This window comes from Danio rerio, chromosome 12 (assembly GCF_049306965.1).
Source record: "Danio rerio strain Tuebingen ecotype United States chromosome 12, GRCz12tu, whole genome shotgun sequence".
Classification (NCBI taxonomy): domain Eukaryota; kingdom Metazoa; phylum Chordata; class Actinopteri; order Cypriniformes; family Danionidae; genus Danio; species Danio rerio.
In genome coordinates this window covers 38,060,253-38,082,500 of record NC_133187.1, presented here as the reverse complement: position 1 = coordinate 38,082,500, position 22,248 = coordinate 38,060,253, and the positions used below count along the sequence as shown (strand labels likewise).

At 33.2% G+C, this 22,248-nt stretch overlaps 1 protein-coding gene across 3 annotated transcripts in view; it reads right to left on the bottom strand.

Annotated features, from left to right (window-relative positions):
• map2k6 (mitogen-activated protein kinase kinase 6) overlaps positions 1-22,248 on the bottom strand; it is a 51,302-nt gene that overhangs the window by 1,020 nt on the left and 28,034 nt on the right. For all 3 annotated transcript variants that reach the window (NM_001312870.1, XM_068224647.2, XM_073917889.1), the window contains 9 exon segments: positions 1-838; positions 3,638-3,683; positions 6,556-6,695; positions 8,424-8,501; positions 12,454-12,581; positions 12,691-12,742; positions 13,426-13,542; positions 14,400-14,519; positions 17,064-17,177. The exon segment at positions 1-838 is cut by the window's left edge. In NM_001312870.1, coding sequence (NP_001299799.1) covers positions 761-838; positions 3,638-3,683; positions 6,556-6,695; positions 8,424-8,501; positions 12,454-12,581; positions 12,691-12,742; positions 13,426-13,542; positions 14,400-14,519; positions 17,064-17,177 — 873 coding nt within the window. In that variant the 3' untranslated portion in view covers positions 1-760.

The following is a 22,248-nucleotide window of genomic DNA, read 5'->3' as shown; positions in this document are numbered from 1 at the left end:
CTCTTTCACTTCTGATTCAGGAACAGTTCTGACTTCCTAAATCCTGGCCCTCGCTGTTGAGAAAAACTGATCTGAGATCAGCCTTCAGTGACACATATGCAAAATTCAGAACAAACAAACAAACAAAAGGAAAAAAAGATGCTCCATTCATCTGTTTTAATAACAGCCAACACAGAATATAGTCCTCACGTACTCTTTTAACAAATTCAAGAAATATTTTTGTTTTTATTTCGAGTATATATACATATCTAGATAATAGATAAATATATCTATACCACTCTCTCACTCTCTTTTTTTATTCTTTTTTTTAATATTTACGTTTTTATTTTTATTTTTTTAAAGAACCGGGCGTCGATGGGGGCGAGGAACATTTCTGATGACTTTTTTTGGGGGAAATACATTTCATGTGCGACTGGGAGAAAATCTCAACAGACAACTAGAACAGACTCATCACCGGATGCTAAAACTGATTGTGTTTTTAATTTAGAGGTAAAGCTGAGATTGAATGACTGAAGTTGTTGTTGTTTTTTTGACTTGGGACTGTAAAACCTTTTAAAGTCTGCACACACAGGCGATGCTCACTCATACATGCACACGGCCCGTGGTTCTTCCGTCCTGCGCACAGTTGTCATGTTTGACAGGTGTTAAGTCTTGCGATTGATGTTTTTGTTTTTTGTTGTTTTGTATTTTCTGGAACAGTCCCGTTTCTCCCCCCGGCGGTGGTGGCGGTGGTGTGTCAGTTTGGCCCACAGGAACGGTCTCAGTCCCCGAGGATGGTCTTCACAAAACTTGCCACGTCGGTGTCTTTGGAGTCGTGGAGAGTGAAGAAGGGATGTTGCTGGGGATGAAAGACATTTCACATGTTAGAGGAGAGGACTATTTGTCAGTATATCAGGGTTCTCATGCTTTCATGAACAGCAGATTCAAGGACTTTATAAAGCACCATTAAATTTAAAGGCTGATTTAAACTTCAGTGCATGCATATGGTCTGCATAGCGCAGTCGCATAGCCCTTGCTGTGGCTAACACAGACACTGACATCTAAAACAAAATGTAACGACATGTCGCAACGACGTGTAGCACTAGCTCTGTGATTGGTTGGCTTGGTAGCAGTGATGAGCATGGGTGGTGCTAAGAGCCACGAGCTCGATGGAGCGGTTGTTTACATGTTTCAAGTTCCATGGAGCTCAAGATGAAAACAATTGTTTTGTATTTATCTTATGATTAATGTTGTGGCTCGTCCGCGGTTCCCACCTCTGAATGAGGGAGTTTTAGCTACTTGTACAATAAGGTAGCACTTAGAAAAAACAAAACACCAGCAAAGAAACTCGACACAGAGGAACATGAAAACCTCATTGCCAGCTAGATTTTTGGAAGTGTTACTGCAGAGCAACACAAACAGAATGCAGAAGTATAAATGCACAGATACTCGCAGAGCTGGTGCCGTGGGTCACTACGATCACTCGACGCAGAAGTATGAACCAGCCTTTAGTCAAGATATTTTGTAATTCATACCACAGCATATGTAGCACCATGAAAGTCATTACTGCACTTAACATTTCACTTACACTAAAAATTAACAATAAAAATATCAGAGAAATTCTGACCGTTTTAAAAATTCATGTTCAAAGAACTTTAATAAAATTGTTGAATTCAATACTGGTGATGTGGTTTCGGAAATACTGATTGTGCAGTATTTGTGAGTGTTACTGAACAAGATTTACGTTCAAGATTTTTCATTTTAGAATTTCTGTTTTTCATTCGGTTTTTGACAAATGGAGTACAATTGTTGAAATCAAACAATAAACAAATTTAATTACAAATTTAATTTAAGCACTTTCAAAGACCTGTGTTCATTTTTAAGTAATTTTAAGTCTGTAATTCAAGTACTCTGAAGAAGTGTGGGAACCCTGGCATATTTTAATCCAATGCAAATTGGATTTGAAACAAGGTGGGACAGGGGAGAACACAAATAACATGAAAATTAAACAAAATAAAAATGTAAATGCTGCTGCTGCTGGAAAAATGTATCACTTTAAAATGTTTAAATAAATTTTGATTGTGTTTTATATTATTGTTATATATTATAAAAATCGATTGTTTTGTTTTTAAAATTGTTTTAATAACTATTTCTCATATCTTTGTGTCTACCATGATGAAAGTACAAACTTACTAGTTTGCAAGATACTAGGATTCATTTTAAAGTGCCATTGTAAGGCTTAACTGGGTTAACTAGGTAAGAGTGTTTTTTTTTTCCTTTAGAAAAAAACATCTTATGGGGTCTAATACTCTTGATAAATATAATAGGAAATACTGTAAAAAATGTTCTTGCTCTGTTAAATATTTTTTAAATAAATAAATAAATAATAATTAACTTAACGTTCTGTAAATTCAATTTCTTGCTTCCTTTTTGGATGAGAATTATGAAAGACATGATCTAGACCAGAGGTGCTTAAACTTTTTTATATGAAGGGCCAAAAACCAAATATCATTACGTAGGCCGTAGCAAAGGTAAATGTACTATATTACATTAAAGTTGCCATGGGTCATTTCCTAATTTATATCAAAATATTTCAAAATAATAGAAAACATTACTTTAAATTGTATTATCTAATGCAGTTTTACTTTTAAATTGATAAGTTATTGCAATAAAAAGCTAAACAATCACATTTATCAGACAGTGGAGTTCAATGCTGAATACACTAGTCAAGCAGACTCTGCCTTTGACTTGATTTGCTCACCAAAGTCTCTGTATTGTCGAGTGACAGTATGTTTATTTAAACAAAATCTAATTCATTTACACCATTTAATTTCAGTTAGCTGTTGACAATAAAGCAAACATTGGCAATCTCAAAACCATCTCTGCCATTTTCCCTCTTTTCTCAGATGGGATGCCAAATCAAAGGTTACCATGGGCCAAATTTGGCCCAAAATTTGGGCATCTCTGGTCTTGACCCATTTTACCCAAACAATACCCAAATACCCCAGGTTTTATATATTTATTTTTATAAATGTTTTTATTCCAGTGTAACCTAAAAAAAAAAAAAAAAAAAAAAAAAAATATATATATATATATATATATATATATATATGTTGGTATATATATAATAAAAATACTGTAAAAAAACTTTCTTGCTCTGTTAATTCATAACTTTAAAACATTAGAAAAACAATTACAATTTCACAGGAGGGCTCTAAACTTAATCTTCAACTGTGAGTATAAGAAAATAAGTTATTAAATAAATAAAATGCTTAAGTGTAACCACTTTTACTCCATTTATATTATTACTATTATCATTATTATTATTATATTTTATTACACTATTATAAACTATCGTATTCAATCTTAAATAAGGAGAAATATATTATTTACTTTCAAAAAATAAAAGTTTTTTTTAATAGCAGCACAGTTTATATATAAGACTCTAAAAATACATTTACACCAATTTTTCAATAAATTAAAACAATTTGCACCACAGTTAACAAATCAAACAGCTTCTTCATAATAAAACAGGCTAACAGAAAGAAGGCACAAGTTTATAAGGAAAGCACAAGTCTGACATCTAAAGGACAAAGTAGGAACATGCATATTTATAAAAAAAAAAAATAAATAAAAAACAAGGTAGAATCAAACTCACCATTAATTCTGTATAAGTCGGTCGCTCTGTGGAATTCTTCCTTAAGCTGAAACAAAACCAAAACATGCACACACATGTTAGAAATGTGGCATGAAGGAGAACAGAAAACCTCAACAGTGCACATGGTGTCCTCGAGTACTTCCTTTCACGATGTGAACAAGAGAGGATGCAATCAGGGTTTCTGCATCCTGTTCGCTTTTTTACTACACAATACACAGTCCAGGTATGTATTTTGAGAATCGCTGTGCTTTGAGAGACTTTTCACTTTCACTAAACTGTGTGGGTTGTCAGCATTGTTTCACAGAAAAACAGTTCTAGAGAATCTCGGCTCATGACCGTCCCACATACAAACATCCGGTGTGAACTGCATTTACATGTGCCTCATTTACATATGATATTAATATGTCAAGTGATGCTGTTTAGAAGTGTGAAATAAAACTAGTACATTGCTCAATGCAACCGTTTTACACCACATTCATTCATTTTCCTCCAGCTTAGTCTCTTGTTTAAATCAGGGGTCGCCACAGCGGAATGAACCACCAACTATGCCAGCATAGATTTTACGCAGTGGATGCCCTTCCAGCCGCAACCCAGTACTGGGAAACCCTATTCGTTTCTTGAAAGGGACTCAGGTTAGTGCTTTGAGAATGTCAGAATAAGCATGGTAAAGATTTAAATTGTTTTATTTGTATTTTTTTATATTTTTGAGAGTATTGCAGCCACATAAATACAACATTCCTATACTTTGGCATTAACTTTTAAAGCTTTGGGTGTTACAGACTTGTCACCATTTTCCCTAAGCTGTTATATTATACATAAAATGTAATCTTAAATGGATGCATGTTGTACCCTACTACATAAACAGATTATCTAATTAATGAATAATAAAACTGTGTATAGTCTAAAACATAAATTCTTAGATTTTTTTTTATTATAATGAAGTGATTACTTCAAAATAAAGCATATTGTAGATATTAGATTTTAGATTATTAATAAAGTGATCAAAGTATGTGAACGGCAACTTCTGTTTTTCACTTCCTTTAACTTATATATTACGGCTAGTGTGATTTCACCAAGTAGGACATAACCTGGATTTAACATCTATGTTGATCCTGAACAACTTTCCAATCAGCCAATCAGAATTAAGGGTTAAGTTTACAGTTTATGTTCATTTTAGGCTTACTGGTAGGTTTATGCACTTCTACATGACTGTTATCCAGCTATTATTGCAGTCTGATTTAGGGAGTAATTTAAAGTTAAGGTTGGGTTTTGGGGTAGGGAATAGGTATGAATTACATTTTCAAACAAAAATGATGTTCCAAGTTCAACACAGATGTTAATCCAGAATCGCACAGTACTTGGCAAAAATCAAACCTACCTATATGCCCATGTAATTTTGAATAAAGCTTTAAAATAATCATTTTGACAATCAAAAAAACTACAACAGTAACAGAAGTGCTATTGTTCACAATTTCTGGTTCATTTTAGATCATTTTGCTTTTATTTAAATGCAGGACGACTTGTTCTTTTATATATTTTATTAAAGTACAGGCCAGAATAATTAGCTGCTTTTATTTTTTTCGTAAAGATGTTTTTAACACATTCTTAACCATAATAGCTTGAACGACTCATTTCTAAAAACTATTTTTTTTTATCTTTGCCATGATGACAGTACAGGATTTTTTATTTTTTATTTTTCACCGGCCACTTTATTAGGTACATCATACTAGTTCCGATTTGGGCCCCTTTTTGCCTTCAGGACTGCCTTAATCCTTCGTTGCATAGATTCAACAAGGTACTGGAAATATTCCTCAGAGATGTTGGTCCATATTGACATGATAGCATCACGTACTTGCTGCAGATTTGTTGGCTGCACATCCATGATGCAAATTTTCATCCCAAATGTGCTCTATTGAGATCTGGTGACTGTGGAGGCCATTTCAGTACAGTAAATTCATTGTCTTGTTCAAGAAACCAGTCTGAGATGATTCGCGCTTTATGACATAGCTGTTATCCTGCTGGAAGTAGCCATCAGAAGATGGGTAGACTGTGGTCATAAAGGGATGGACATGGTCAGCATCAATACTCAAGTAGGCCGTGTCATTGACACGATGCTCAATTGGTACTAGTATGCCAAGAAAATATCCTCCACACCAATACACCACTAGCCTGAACTGTTGATACAAGATAGGATGGATCCATGCTTTCATGTTGTTGAGGCCAAATTCTGAACCTACCATCCGAATATTGCAGCAGAAATTGATACTTATCAAACCAGGCAACATTTTCCAATCTTCTACTGGGCAATTTTGGTGAGCCTGTGCAAATTTTAGCCTTAGTTTTCTGTTCTTAGCTGACGGCAGTGGCACCCAGTGTGGTCTTCTGTTACTGTAGTACCAGCACTAACCGGTCTGGCCATTCTCCTCTTACCTTTGGCCTTTCTTCTCCATTCTGATGCTCGGTTTGAACTGCAGCAGATCATCTTGACCATGTCTACATGGCTAGATGCATTGATTTGCTGCCATGTGATTGGCTGATTAGAAATTTGCGTTAACAAGCAGTTGGACAGGTGTACTTAATAAAGTGGCCGGTGAGTTATGTTTATTAGGCAACTCACTGAACTTGCTCTATAGCCAATCAAAAAATAATAATTACTTAAAGGGGATAATAATATTAAAACTAAAAGAAATAAGACTTTGAGAAAAAAAAATTACATAGGAAATACTATGCTTGCTCTATTAAGCATCACTTGGGTAATATTAAAAGAAAACAAATAATTAATAATTAATAATTTAGTCTTCAACTCGCCAATGTATATAAAACGGTTCACATACACTTCAACTACTTCTCATATTTGAAATTAGGCCAGCAGCAATGTATAATTAAGCAAGTGTGTGTGTGTTTGTGTCGGCTCCTACCACTGTGATGTGAAGTCCACGAAGTCGGCAGAGAATCGGTCGGCGGGCAGCTGAGGCGATGGCTCCTCCACCACCTGCTTTAGCTGCTGAAATGGCGTCCCCCATGAGTCATAGGGAAACCGCAGAATCGCCAGCTCGATCTGATAAACACACACGTCACATAACTATCACCACAAACCAAACGTGCTATGAGCAGCACAGTCAGTGTCACAGATTTCTGACCCCTTTTAAAAAGTCAAACCAAGAAGTGACATTTATAAACAGAAGTAAAAGAGCCAAACAAGCTGGAAATTGTTGACTTTTATCTAAACATGTTGATGTACTTCCAGCTAAATTGGAATGTTGAGTAGTGGGTGGGGCTTCCTTTTTGAGCATCATTCACTTATGGCAAACTAACGGTAAAAGGGGCGTGGTTAAGAATATTGAAGCGGAAGCAGTCAAAATGACGTCAACAAAAAAGGACCAGAACTCTAAACACAGAAATGGTCAAACTTTGATTAAAGATTACCAAAACAAAACTTTTTTTATTATTGGATTATCTTAGATGGATTAATTGTTCAAATAAAATATAACAATGTGTGCTAGCAAAACAAACATTGTAAATTTTGATTTCACACTGATTTTAAGCAGATTCAGGATTTATATATTTTCTGATGCAAGGTTTTAAGACTTGACCTTGATAACTTGATCTGTTGAGATGTAAGTTGTATGGACAGAGAACTGGTCCAAAGAACACTTTAAGATGAAAGAAAGTTTGATTTACTTGGGTCTGATGGAGGACTATGGGGGAAACTACTAATGCCCTGTGAGAAATTAGAGATTACTGAACATGCCTTACACATTTTGGGTCGCTGAAACCTTCAGAAAGTTTAGCTGTTATTTTTCTTTGTGCAACTGTTATTGCAGTTCTACAACTCTGACCACTGTTTTTTCAATAAAATAAAATAGCAAAAAAAAATTATAAAATTATAACAATAAAGTATAAAATAAAATAAATCAATAAAAAATCAATAAAATAAAAAATAACAATAAGATAAAAAATACAATAAAAAATAATAACTAAATTAAATTAATCAAAATTTTAATAAAAAATAAAAATAAAAATCATATAAAATAAATAAAAAATAAATAAATTATTTTAATTAAATAAAGGAAAAAAGAAAAGCAAAAATATTACATATCAAACGAAATAATAAAAAATAAAATAAAAATAACAACAACAATAGAAAAACAAATTTATAAAAGTAAATAAATTAAAATAATAAAAGAAAAAAAAGAAAAATAAAATATTCTAAAAATAAAATAATAATATAATATAATAAAATAAAACAAAACAATAAAAATGATTTTTTTAATATAAATATATATCTAAATACATTTTATATTTGCATTTTTATTTTACCACTAGCATAGTATAGCCACAACTAAAACTCCACCTAATTTTGAACAATAAAGATAACATTACAGAGTTTCTTCTGCTTTTCCAAAGCCACATTTAAGCACTTTCCAGTTCATTTTTGAACCAGTTTAAATGTGTTACCTTACATTTACATTCATTTTAATTCAATGCATTGTTTACTTATGAGTAGGGTAATCTGCAGGCATTTTGTTTCCATTTAATGATAAAGCAAAAAGATGTGTATTATTTTATTTAATTAGTTAATTGTTTGTACCCATTTACTAAGACAAATTACCAGTAAACCAACACAATTACATCTTCAAGCACTTTCTGCAAAATAGAAACACTTTTAAACCTTAAAAGCACTAGATTAAAATTCAGAGATTTCCAGCACCCTTACAAACCCTGACAAGTGTTCATAAATGAAGTTAATTAGAAATCAGAAGTATATGAAGTTGCTCAGACATACCATTGTAATACCTAAACTCCAGATATCGGATTTGACATTGTAGCCTTTCTGATTGGTCTCTGGGTTGATTCTCTCAGGCTGTGAATGAGAAGGAAAAATGATAGATGATAATGATTATTATTATTATTATTATGTGGGCAAAAGAGGAAGTGTGGTTTGATAAACAGAGGTAGAGAGATAAGCAGGCCTGAGAAAGAGAGTTATAAAATACACTTATCACTTTTGCTCGCAGTGTATTCTCTTTATGACACACGTCTCTCTTCTTAGACATACAATATTCACACTCTTTATAACAGAGTAACATGAACAGTGGCTCGCGGAGCTGCAGACACACTTTAACAGCGTCTCAATGAGTATGTGTGGTTTATTTATTAGAAAAGCTCATGTCTAAATCAGTACAGAGTACAGTCGACCGTAATACACTGCGTTTTGAAAAACGCTACACAAAAACAAGCTAAACTATTTATATGGGGGAGGTCTACATTTAAATAATGATGGATGTTATTTCAATGAAAAATTATAATAATAATAATAATATTAACAATAATAACAATATTAATAATTATTATTATTTTAATTATGACAATTATAATAACTATGATAATAATAATAATAATGATGATAATGATACTAATTATGACAATAATAATAATAATAATAATAATAATAATAATAATAATAATTATGACAATAATAATAATAATAATAATAATAATAAGTTCAGACTGCATGATTTTAGCCCTAATTTTGACTCTACGATAGGTTTTGAGAAATCAAACAAATGCCTGAAATCACAGGCAAATCTGTGCTCCTTCACATGAGCAACAATCAAACAGTAGTTTGCGACCCAATACAAAGTTGTTGGCAATTCCTAATATTGTAAATGTACAATTGTCATGCAGTGCGAAACCTCCTGCTGCCATCCATCTTGCAGTTTAAACAGCAGCGACACAATGCTGCCCAGATAGTTACGCAGAGTGAAAAAAATTGTGACATGACTTCTTTGAAAATCAAACAGTCTGAACTAGATATGGGCCTGTATAATATTCTGATGGTGTGATAACCTTGCATAAAAGTATCACTGTTTCACGGTATTGTAATTACTGCTCTAAAATGTATTCTTTTTAAATGTTTGGGTAAAAAACAAAACCTTTTCCCCTTTTAAACATGATATATTTTATTTTGAGAAACATTTTAAATATTTTGGAACAGTAAACATGTCAGGCTAAATTATTAAAATGGATCTTTGATTTCTGCTGTCCTTGTTAGTTTAAAAAATCAGAAATAAATAAATGAATTTAAAACAACATCTTTGGAGATCTTTTCTGTGGAGATACTGTTGTCCTAAAAAAAATGTAAATAAAAAAATCTTAAGCAAAGCGAAACCATTAAAAAGACAGCGCACTATTTCTGCTGCCGCCTGTTTTTATCATTATTAATCAAATAACAAAAGGAGAAAATTCCTCGCTGCTCTTGACTGAAGGACTTTTGTAGCTAAAGTGTTTTTCCTACAGTGAAGATGCTTAAAGGGCCATGAAACCCCCTCGTTTCAGCAGGGTGTTTTCACACCTCTACTTTGGAAAAAGTCAGAAAAGTGGGCGTGTCCAGCTCTGTTTAGGGGGGAGTGTCGGAGGAACTAAAGTGGGATGGTGTGGGAGTGTCTATTTGGGCGCGCGCGAGTTTCAGTCAAAATACACACACATGAGAAAGTGATGGTGTTTAACCTACATGGACATCTGTAGTCGAATAATTTGCCAAATTATTAAATGGTGGACTTTAACTGCAGTTTGGCTCTTTCATTCAGGGAATTCATTCATGCCCCTCGCGACAAACGAGATATTTGATTCGAGGATCTGCTCTTACCGTGTATTTTTCATGCAATGTTTGATACCGCACGGCGAATGAGAGAAAAAAAAACCTCCGCATTTCCCGGAAACTTAGATGCACACGGCAGGTAGAGTCAGAAAGCCGAGTGTGTTATTCCGGTCACAAAATGCGGTGCTATGTTTGCACTCAGTGCAATTGTTAACTTAATTCGATACGAACAAACTGAATAAACAAAGAGCACTGGTCGCTCATTTACCAAATCTGTAGAGACAGGACAATCACCAGCAACTAGAGCCGCGTCTTTATGAAGAGGAGACTAACGTTACAAGCGAATACGGATTTCAGCATTTGCAGATGAGAACAGCTCTCAGGTAAACAATAATCCCCCTTAGACATGCAAGTTATTGTTGTCGCGCGTCGCGTACACTGTTAATCCACACGTGATCCAGCTGAGCTCTCACAGAGAGAAAATGAAAACGAAACTTAATGGCAGCAAACTATAAAAGCAACACTTCACGCTTGTTTTGCCAACACAACGTGGCGTCTCTGTGGCGTAAACACGATGACACTAATGAATATTAATGAAGTTGCACAATAGAGCGCGCTGATTGGTTTGAACCAAGCCTTACTCATGCATTAATGCAACACACTGTAAGACGTAATAAGACTCACTCTGGCACAGACGTCCAGTCTGCACGCTGGAATACACGCTATTATGTCATGACCATGACGCAGCTTCAAAAATTCGTTTCAAACAGGAAGTACGAATTTGCTTGAAATAACGCAAAAACAACCAATTTACACTTTTTAGTGAAATATAGGTGTCCTAATAGTGTTTTTAGCAGTGTGGGACACATATACGACTGTCAACAGCTCAAAACATGTGTTTTTGTGTTTCGTGACCCTTTAAAGCACAGTTTGTTTAATATTTTTATTCTATTATATTTATTTCTCTTTCCTTTGCAGAGGAAAATAACTGTATATATTATCTTTGTTAGCTCTCCTGAATATTAGCAACCCTTTTCCCACAATTTCTGTTTAATTGAAAGATTTGTTTTCAACACATTTCTAAACACAAGTTTTAATAACTAATTTCTAATAACTAATTTCTTTTATCTTTGCTATGATGACAGCACATAATATTTGAATAGATATTTTTCAAAATACAAGCATTCTAATTCAAAGGCTTAATTAGGGTATTTAGGCAAGTCATTGTGTAACAGTAGTTTCTTCTGCAGACAATTAAAAATATATATTGCCTAAAGGGGCTAATAATATTGACCTTAAAATAGGTTTTCAAAATATTTAAACCTGCTTTTATTCTAGCCGAAATAAAACAAATAAGACTTTCTCCAGAAGAAAAAATATCATAGGAAATACTGTTAAAATTCCTTGCTCTGTTAAACATAAATAATAATAATTATTTATGTAACTAATAATTTTAACTTCAACAGTAATCGTTTTGAAAAATCGTGATTACAATTATGACCAAAATAATCATGATTATGATTTTTTTCCAAAATCGAGCAGCCCTGTGATTTGCTGATTAGAAACTTGCGGTATTGAGGAGTTGGACAGGTGTACCTAATAAAGTGGCCAGTGAGTGTCTAAAGCAGGGTTCTCAAACTCGCGGCCCGCGGGCCATTTGCGGCCCTCAGTGCAATATTTTGTGGCCCGCGCCGCACTGTACACTGACAGAATCTGTCCATACTACGCCGGAGTTCTCGAGCGCTGAAAACGGATCGTTTCGAAAACGCTGGAGAGGCCGTTTTCATTCTGAAACGCTGCTGCTCCGTATCAGTGTGGATGGGGAAAGACGGAGACATCTGAAAACGGAGGCGGGGCTGCAGACATTCGCCTCTCTGATTGGGGCTTTTCCTCAATATTAAGTAGCCTAACACACAGTTCAGTCCTGCATCCTCTCCGTGTAAGTTCAGAATTTCAATTAAATGTCACTTTAAGCTGTATAGACGTGTCTTAAATAATATCTAGTCGAATATTATGTACTGTCATCATGGCAAAGATAAAATAAATCAGTGATTAGAGATGAGTTATTAAAACTATTATGTTTAGAAATGTGTTGAAGAAATGTTCTCTCTATTAAACAGAAATTGAGAAAAATAAAACAGGGGGGCTAAAAATTCAGACTTCAACTGTATACAATACTACATGTTACTTACTGCTAAGTTTACTTTAAACTTACCGCCATGTATGGTTTGCAGCCGGCGTCCATCGTCTTTGCCACTGAATCCACAAGATACCCACTGATACCAAAATCACACATTTTCACCTGACCCTGCATGTTTATCAGGACATTAGATGGTTTGACGTCTGGAGAAACACAGTAAACAGGAAAATCAATTGCTGGCATCAAATATAAATAAATATGTATAATAAAGCAAAAAAAAAAAAAGTTAAGCCGTTTTGACTGTATGTTTACCTCTGTGTATGACTGACAGATTGCTGTGGAGATGCTCTAATGCTTTCACAATCTGCAAAAAGAATAGAAAACAACAGGCTCATTACAGGGCTGAAGGGCTCAGGAACTACACAGCATTAAATTAGCTTTACTGTTCAGGATGTGGACGTGCAATTTAAAAGAGCACTTACGCATTAAATGTATATTTCATTTAAGGCTGTGCTGCATTAGAATGACATTGCAGTATTTTTATTGTTCTGTTTGAAAACTTTTGACCTGGTGATTTAAATATGTTTGGAAATAAACAATTATTCTCTTACTAATACATTTATTGTAATACCAAGAAGACACTACTGTAAAATTTCAAAAAGTTATAATTTTGCTTTATTTTTAACACTAGTGTTCAGTTTTTAACTTTATTTGTCAAATCAATTACACATAAACAATCATTTTTATTTTTTCTTTATTTTTTTAATTTTTAATTTTTTAATTATTTATTTTATTTAAATTCTTAATTGTATTTAAATTTTACTTATTTTTTGTTACATTTTTATTAAACTTTTTATTTATTTTTTATTTCATCTTTTAATATTTAATTTTTATTTTATTAAAATTTATTTATTTATATTTTATTTTATTTTATATTTTTTTCATAATTTGTTTTATTTTGATTTATCCATTTATTTATTTATTTATTTATTTATTTATTCTTTATTTTGAAATGCCATGTAATCCAGTGAATGTGGCAATACTCACAGAGACTGTGATCTTGCCCAGGATGTCCTCCGGGATGGTCTTTCCCTTCTCATGCACCTGCTTATAAAACTTATCCAGAGAAGTGTCCATCAACTCCATGCATATCCACACGTCGCCCTGGGACAAAAATAAAATAAAATTTAGCAAACAAAGACAAACAAATTTGTCTAATACCATAAGTGCAATTTAAAAACAGTATTAATTTTATTTTATCATAAAATTACAATACCATTAATTATAAACAAATTAATGTCTTAATGTCTTTATTTTCAAATAGTAACCAAGCTTTTATTTTGACAGGCTACAGGCAAATAAAAATATGCACCGATAGCTTATATTTACTTAACTCAATCACAGCTCACATGATTCAAAATAATACAATTAAATAAACTGCATACATGCAAATACTGTAAAGGCTTGTCCCTGTAAAGTTACAATAATATTGACGTCTTAGATTTTTTTTTTTTTTTTCATTTTAAAACAGCAACTCCGCTTTTATTTCATATTTATTAATTAATATTTTTTTAAATATACTTTTTAAATATTTGGTTGATTAAATGAATGAATGAATGAATGAATGAATGAATGACTAAAAATATAAGAAACAGTGTAAATAAAAATAATACACACAAAAATACTGTACTACTCCAAATACACTATAAAGTAAAAAAAAAAAAAAACATTGTATTTTACTGTAAAATTACAATAACATTTACTTTTTAATTCCTTTATTTTTAAACAGTGACTCGCTGAAATTTCATTTTAATTGTTTGCCGACAAAACAATCTGACATCAAAACGAGACAGCAGGAAATGACTAAACATTCCCATTGTAGGACTTCCTGTGGAACTTTTCTTTTGGGTCAAAGAACAATAGCAGCGTCCAGACATTACGCGGACACCGATTCAGATAACTGGCCTTTTGTCTGTCCAATCAGCACTTTGTGAAGGAGGATTAAATGCTAACAGCTCTACCTCTCTGAACAAGGCCCCGTAGAAGGTGACGGTGTAAAAGCAGTCCACTGTTCTCATCGAGATGTCCAGATCCATTAGCAGCCGCTTCTGCTCCTGTGTGTTTACTGTGGCCCGGATCCGCTGCAGAGGGGAAAAATAATTATGTTATAAAAAATAAATAAATCTTCTATTTCAAATAAACAGTGTTAATTTCTGATATTGAATAAGAGTCACAAAAAAAATATTAACATTAATATGGAATAAAGGATGCTGAATTTCAGTTTTGCCATCACAGGAATAAATTACATTTTATAATCTTTTAAAATAGAAAGCTGTTTTATTTTATTTAAAAATATTTTACAATATTACACTTATTTTTTCTGTACATTTTAATCAAATAAATTCAGTTTTGTGAAGTGCACTTTAATATGGTTGTGCAAATCTAATGTTGTCATGGAAATATAAGTTGCCCCATAATTAAAATCTGGGTATACCAAGGCATAGTAGATTAATAAATGATCAGTATATGAAAATGGGCATACTGTGAACCTCAAACACCACAGTTTTCTCATTTTCTTGTAAATTCCACAAGTGTAAAACCCCAGTGGACAACAGGCCAATCAGAAGACAAAACAAACTGTGATCAGATTTATAGGCCATGCCCTCCACATTTGCATGTAAGCCAACTTTAGGTCATTCATCCGGACCTGACGAGCAATCAAGAAAACACAGCTTAAATGCAGCTCTGGTATCATTAATATGCATGCCTCAGGCTGTGTGTTTGATAAGCCAAACGTTTTCTAGTGAGAACAAAGTTATAGCTTTCCTCCCCTAATTATTTTTAGGGTATATTTCACTTACTATGTAAAACGCGAGCCCCAAATTGTTTACTGTCCTTTGCTGGGCAAAGACAGCACAAGACATGTTTCAAACTCACCTCAGGACGGAAAATGAAAGATTTACAGATTAAACATTTATTCATCTCCACTCAAAAGAGGCATAGGATATGTTTAGTTATATCTCTGGTTAATTTATTATGTTTATTGTGAAATTTTAAGCATATGTTTTAACAAACATGTGTGCTAAATAATGTCAAATCACTTATGTCATATGTTCATGCAGAGGTTGATATTAATTCCTGTCTGTGTTTTCTTTGACTTCAAAATACAGCATCTCTATCACTCTCTTTTGTCAAGTTTAATTATAGTTTAGCCTTTATCCACAACAAATCTGGTAAAAAAAAATAGAATTAGGAGATAGGAGATTTTTTAAACTTATCAAAGCCATAGACCTACTATCTAGATATCAGGGAACAATTAAACCCATTAAACCAAAGCGGAATATGGCACCTTTAAGGACAAAGTAACTGCCTAATTTGAATAGTTTTGTACTTTTTTAAAACCACAGTGAAACCACAATGCACATTTACTTTGTAGAAAAGTTTGCCAGACATACCAGTGGGTGTTTACTTCAGAGTCTCCAATTTAGCATTTGTAGTCAGATTTACAGTTGAATTGAATTACAGTTGAACAGAAGAATGTTCATGTAATCAAGTAAATTGATCCAATTAAGCTCTATCGGATTGAAATTTCAATTGGATTGGACGAATAAAAAAAAATATTATACAAACACTTGAACCTGGCTATTTTTTCAGTCATTTTCAAAAGTATAATAGTAATTCAAATATTAAGTTAATAAAGACGGCGTTGAATGAAAAGAACTGGTCAATTTGAGAGGACATTAACTAGTTACAGTAGATACTAAAAACAATAAAGATACAGCAAAAACAACAATGTATCAGACTATAAAACCTATAAAAAGCAGCTCTCCCTCCTTATCACCAATGGGTTTTTAATTTTCTACATGCTCTCAGGATGGAAAAGATTTGATTTGCAATAAAACTAAAGCCAAGAGTTTCAGAAAATATGGAACCCTTTTCGGGAACATTTTAAGGAGACATTAACTATAACTGTTTATAAATGCAGTTAATAAATGCTTGTTTTTCTATACATTTATATTTATTTTGTTCCTACTCTTTGTTTTTTATTACTATTATTATAATTATTTAGTTTTATTATGAATATTATTTACTTAAAGCTGATTTATGCATGTATGTATTTGTGTATGTGTATACCTATTAGTGTATGATCAGATTTTTATATATACTTATTTTGTGTTTTCCTGATACTTTCTTGTTTGGTGAACTAGTATGTGGTTTTACAGTGTTTGTGTATGTGTATTTATATCTTTATTATTTAAATTATATTCAGAGAGTTATTATTTACTCTGATATACCCAACAAAAAAACATGTTAAAAAATATTAGCCTATTAGTCAGAGGTTTTGAGTACATCAACAGATTTTTAAATGTATTCAACTAATTTAGATTGACAAAATTGTTCATTTAAATGTAGCCAAGAGATCAAAACAGAACAAAATGTAGTCTATGTTACTTCTATCATTTGAGGAACAAAATGTTGATGCCATTAAAAGTGGATTCCAGAGAACAGTACAGCTTACGCACAGAAGCAAGTTCATGACTCATTTAAAAACTAACATGCACCGCAATAGTAAATTCAAGAGAAGGATCCAACTAGGACAGCCAGATAATTTCTAATCAACTGTCCAGATGTCAAAAGCTTTTGACATGTTTTAAACAGAATGCTTATAGTGTGCATGAACTCACCTTTACTGCCATTATTACACCGCTGGGGACGTGTCTCATCTTGTCCACCACTCCATACGCCCCTCGTCCCAACTCTCCAATCTGCTCCAAATCATCGGCCTTCACCACAAAGTTCTGCTCACAACATAAACACATCATAAAGCATATAACATACAGTCAAATTCAGAATTGTTAGCCCTCCTAAATATTGATTCCACACATACTGTCTAATCTAGAGAATTTTTTCAACACTAAACATAACAGGTTTTAATAACTCATTTCTGATAACTGATTTCTTTAATCTTTGGCATGATGACAGTACATAATAATTTAATAGATATATTTTAAGATACTAGTATTCAGCTTCAAGTACAATATAAAGGCTTAACTAGGTTAATTAGGCAAGTTAAGGTTATTATGCAAAATGGCTTAAAATCTTTTTTAAATGCTTTCATTCTAGCTCAAATAAAACTTTCTATAGAAGAAAAAAATATTACAGGAAATACTGTGAAAAAAATCCTTGCTCTGTTAAAGGTGGAGTATGCAAGTTTGACACCCAGTGGCTGAACAAGGTATTGCACTCCTAGATCAAAACACATGCAAGTACAGGTTGTCAGATTGGCATGAGTATGCCTAACTATCGAGCCGTTTTATGGCTGATTTAAGCTATTCTGTAAGTATAAGCAACGGCACGCGATAAAACAAATTTTCTAGTTATTTATTAAACTAAAAGGATTTAAGGATAAAAGGAAGGACACTGCATGGTTCAAGTGACCCAATTTAGATTTTTTCTTCCATGTGGCACAGATCGGATATGGCCCATGCACGTGTAAACAGGAAAAAAATTTAAATCACATGGACTCCGATTTACTCAAATCAGATTCAGGCCTTATTCATTTGTGAAAATTCATTCGATATGAATCGGATCTGTGTTCACTTGTCTGCAGTGTAAGCAGGTAGATCGGATTTTCACCTGTCAATGTTAGTCGCGTATCATTAAAAACCATAGCGGATGACATCATGCTTTCATTTCAGAACAGACTTCAGCAGAGTCCCAAACCTTAAATCTCACACACAAGAACTAAAATAGCTTTTATATTGTCATGTAGCACAAATATTTAAGTAGGGATGCACCAATACCATTTTTTGATAACAAAAGTCTGAGTATCGATCGATACCAATCCGATCCTGAGCCGTTTTTTTTTTGTTGTTTTTTTTGAGGTGACTGCAGTGTTTTGTGTTCGGCGAGCTTTTAATGATGGAGGAGAGACTTGTGGTCGCTGTTTCAAGTCATTCAAAGCTGTATGACTTTACAAATCTTGAATATCACAATGCTATTAAGCATGTTAACGAGAGGGAGAGAGAGAGAGAGAGAGAGAAAAACATCCGCCGCGTAAACAACATAAACTAAAACCTGTTGCATGCATCATGTGAATAAATCACGCCATGAACTTGACATTAAAATAGCTGGTTTTAAAAAGCCTAGATTAAAAGAAGATGGCCAAATGATATCTTTTCTGTTATAACTAGTTGCAAAACAACTTGTTAAAATAATTAAAATATGAAACCCTGCAAACAAATTAAATATAGGAATGGAAAAAAGGGCGATCTTTTAATATCAGTTGTCAATCAGTGCACGCTCTTTTTTTTTTTCGTGTCAATTATTGCACCTTTGCCGTGTGCAGTGTAAATGCAGACAATCGGATACGAGACACTTTTAAAAGATGATGTAAGCCAGTCATCCAAAAAAGATAAAAATAAAACATTCGGATACAATCACAAAATCGGAATTGACCTGCAAGATCTGCAGTGTAAATGCAGCCTAAGAAATGGTTTCTATTTTTTGCAGCTGAACAACAGAAAATTTGATGACATGATCACTTCAGGTACACCTCATGTGCTTTATTCAGTGTTCACTTAGCACAGGGGTCTTAAACTTCTGGCCCCCTCCTCCTCCCTCCGGCCCAAACTTCAAAAATTTGACGCGACTCGGCCCACCAAAACATATATTTGAATCATTAAAATTGTTGTGCTGTCGCGTATAGCCACTTGTGATCCCCACCTATTGTACGTTTGAAATACTGCACTATAATATACTGTATTTCAGTTTTACTTTCGTTTTTTCTCAGGCTAAGGTCAAGAGCAGCCTAACACACATGCAGATTATTTCTGTGGCTGAATTAAACGTTGAAATAAAGTGCTCTATTTTTCCTAAAGCTCCATTTTTGTAAATATTCAAGGGTCATTTAATTATTATCAGTTTTATACCACTTGTATTTTGTTAAACAAACACTTTTTGATGGCTTACACATTATGCTGGTGGTGTAACAAATATGATCATTTTGCTAATATTCGATTCAATTGGTCTAATTTAATAAGATTTTCTAATATGCTTATTGATATTTCCATGGCAACATTGTACATTCTACTGCTGGATGAATTGAACATGTTAATGTGTGTATACTTTTCCAGCTCTCTGTTGCAATTTTAGTTACAAAAAAGAAAGATATTGAGAAGAACCATTGCCAGTAACCATTGCAAGTCAGTAAAGTTACCCAAACTGTTTCTGCTGTTTTAGGCTATCTGTTAAACTTTTGGTAAAGCAACTATTGGTTGGGACAGAATAATAATAATTATTATTATCATTATTATGACTATTTAAATGTCAAAATGCTAATTTAAACAGAAACAGATGTATTTCGGTGGTTTTGTGAAGCAAAAAAACGTGCTGATTTGTTGATTTGAGACAGGTAATACTTGAATTATGAACATCATGTCTATAAGATAACAGCCCTACAATGAATTGTCAATCACTGAAATGGTCCCTCACGAATTTGAGCTTAAGACCTCTGACTTAGCATGTTTCTTAAATATCTGCAAACATATTATGGTATTTTTATGCTTTAGAAGAGTCAGAAACTTTCATTACCTTTAAACATCATTTGTGAAATATTTGAAAAGGAAAAAAAAACATTATTTTGCCTTCAACTGTATACACAGATAAAACATGAAAAAAGAGGCAGACAGACTGAATCCTACACCAACGGCAGTCTGAAAGACATCTCAATGGGAAAAATAAGAAAGAAAATACCACAAATGAGCATTTCCTATGTGGTATAAAGAATGGCAGAACGCAATTCACAGAGATAAAGTTTCCAAACTGGTTTCAGTTCACTATCTCTAGCACATCACAACAAATGCCTCAAACCTGGAGGCTACATTCTTCACAAAAGATCATATGTGCCAACCTGATTTGATATATAAAAAAAGATGTTACATACTTGTTGGTTGTAAGACAAAAAGCCTCAAATCTTTGCCAATGGAAAATTCCACTTATTTGATGAGTTTAAAATAAATATTTTTACAACCCGAGAGGCAGTAAAGTGCATTCCAGGCTGCCTACAATCAGACACAGTCAAAATGGGCTGTAATGTGCACTGGGCCGTTCTTTACGACCCGCAGGTCTTCCACCAAGCCAAGCTTTCATATCAAGCCCTGGACAAGGAGTTGCATCACCATATAAAGTGATGCAAAATATGCCATTTGAAAAGATAAGTCTATCAACCTTACAACAGGAATGCAAATGACAAAGTCGCAATGTTTTTGCATACAGGTGGTGACGCAAGGATAGTTCCTCTTAGAGAGCTTTTTAACAGAGATGAGTAAGAGATGCAGGTGAAGCGAAACTCAAAAGCATTAACTATTATTTCCCACAGAAGCCAGATTTCATTTATTGACTATGTTAACATGGACATCAGCAATCAAATGATTTGTCTTAGTCTGAATAAGACAATAATATGATTAAGGTGTTTACGTGAGTTGCTTTTTAAATGTTTCTTGTATGATCCTGTTTTACATGTTATAGCACATAATTCGATTAACGTCATTGCATCAGCACGCTATTCATATTTCCTCCAGAGTTTCATGTAATTTCGGTTGTTTGCAGTTTGGCAATTTCACTTTCATTCGGGAACATTTCATGCATGCCCCCCGTGACAAACGAGATATTTATTGCGAGTCTGACCTGCTGGAAGAGGGTTGTTTTAAAGGAATTTGATACCCCACGCTGTATGGGGGAAAAAAAACCTCAACATTTCGCAATGCAGGTGCCTGTGGTTCTTCTCTGACTCGGTAGGTGCAGAGAATAGTGTCAAACAGCCGAGTGTGTATGGAATATCCTGTCACAAAATGCTGCGATTACTGTGTTTGATTGCAGTGTTTACATGCTTGTACTGCACTTCAATATTGCAACTAATATCACCATACTCCACGTCTTAATCCGATTTCGGTTTAGTTCGATTATGATCTTAATCAGATTAATCTAAAATGGCTGTTTATATAGTAGACTCTTAATCATATCAAAATCAAATTATTGGTGTCCATGTAAACATACTAATTGTAACACTGATTAATGGGATAAAAAAATAGAAAAGTAATTTGTGACTTTGTATCTCACAATTCTGACATTTTCATCCCATCATAATTCTAAATTGATTAATTTGCCTTTGATACAGTCACAGGGTTTCTGCCGGCTTCACCAAATTAAATTTAAGACTTTTAAGACATTTTTAAGACCATTATGAATGAACCTTTAGACTTGTATAAGGAGTTTTTCAAATGGCCAAGATGGAAAAAAGTTTTATTTTTCCTAATAAAAAATATATATTATAATTAAATACATCTAACAATACAATTATATATTAATAATAATAAATAATAATATTTTAGATATTTTTTAGCAAAATATTTTAAATAGTAATAGGTTTTGGCTAGATTGTGTAGCAATACATTAACAAAGAGAAAATTAAGACACGTTTAAAAAAAGATTTAAGACCTACAACCCAATATTTCAGTAAATTTAAGACTTTTTAAGGCTTAAAATTTACATTTTAAGATTTAAGACATGTTAAGACCTCGCAGAAACCCTGATTCAGTCTTTTAAGAATTTATTATTGAATTTATAATAGCATAATCATAATTAATCATAATTGACTATTTTTATTTAACGAGAACTATATTTCTTTGATTTGCACAATCACACACTTCCATTTGAAATCTCACAATTCTGGTTGAGACCTTGCAAAGCCAAGCTTACACCTTATAATTCAGTTTATGTCTCGTAATTTACGTGAGTTTACATGCAAGTCTACATCGTACAAATTTAAGTTGACATTTCACAATTGAAAATGCCAAATTCACAATTGCT